Here is a 1,036-nt window from a genome sequence, read left to right on the forward strand (position 1 = left end):
TTTAAGGCGGCGAAATACGAGATACAAAAACCCTCAACTTGTCGCGCAACATTGTTGCGTTGCAAGTTTTGGTCGATGTTTCGCGCTTTTCACCTTGCATGATCAACTTGACCCGCAACAAAAACATTTGTTGCGGGTTGAAGAAATGCAGCCCGCTGATTGGTTGGTTTGCTAGTACACGAGCACATTTGTTGCGCGACAAGTTGTGAGCTTGATGAAAAACGAGCAACAAAGCCAAAATTTGTTGCTCAGAGTAGCCCGCCCTCTACTTTTCGCAACAACTTTATTCAACCCGCAACACATGTTTTTGTTGCGCCACAAGATGATCATGCAAGGTGAAAAACGGGAAACATCGACCCAAACTTGCAACGAAACAATGTTGACGCGCCAAGTTGAGGGTTTTTGTATCTCGTATTTAGCCGCTTTTACCAGAATCTAGTTCTACTATGTTTCAAAACTGTCAACAACTTTCTAGATTTCAAGATGCATCTACAGGGTCTACGTCTATTCTAATGAAGATGGTATTGTCTCGTATGTAATGTCTTGTTCTAAGTGTATCTAAAGACACAAACTTCGGGCAACCAAACCCAAGGCTCTTTACTTTGTTGGGTCTCTTGAAGTAATCACCATCGCGATCGCATGACAGTCTCCAAATTTTATTCTGCCGCACACCAATTTCGTCATCTTGATCAATAAGAACAAAGTCAACTCGTTGCTGAAATGGCCACGGGAGAATGGCATCATATTCGCCTTTCATTATAACCACGTATAGTGAAAGATGAGTTCCTTTTCCTTGCCCGAGGCCATTCAAGAAAGCTTCTGCCCGCAACTTGTAACCATACTGTCCAGTGTAAAATGGTGGGCTACAGAGTTTTTCTTTTTCCTTCTTGGTGGCAGACTGTTGAAACAGTTGCAAATAGCTGGAGATTTTCCACAAAAATTTGCCATTTGTGCACACATATTCTTGCCTCTGTTCAAGTTCTCTTATTCTCAGATGGGCCAGATCCAAGTGAATCTGCATATTCTCTTGGACCAT

General features: G+C 42.5%; 1 protein-coding gene across 1 annotated transcript; it reads right to left on the reverse strand.

The window, feature by feature from the left end:
• Nucleotides 1-424: 424 nt before the first annotated feature.
• LOC138030364 (TNF receptor-associated factor 5-like) lies at nt 425-1,036 on the reverse strand. The gene has a single exon (XM_068878286.1). It carries the CDS (start codon nt 1,034-1,036, stop codon nt 479-481), a length of 558 nt encoding a protein of 185 aa, XP_068734387.1. The 3' UTR covers nt 425-478.

Source organism: Montipora capricornis, chromosome 13, assembly GCF_036669925.1.
Source record: "Montipora capricornis isolate CH-2021 chromosome 13, ASM3666992v2, whole genome shotgun sequence".
Lineage (NCBI taxonomy): Eukaryota > Metazoa > Cnidaria > Anthozoa > Scleractinia > Acroporidae > Montipora > Montipora capricornis.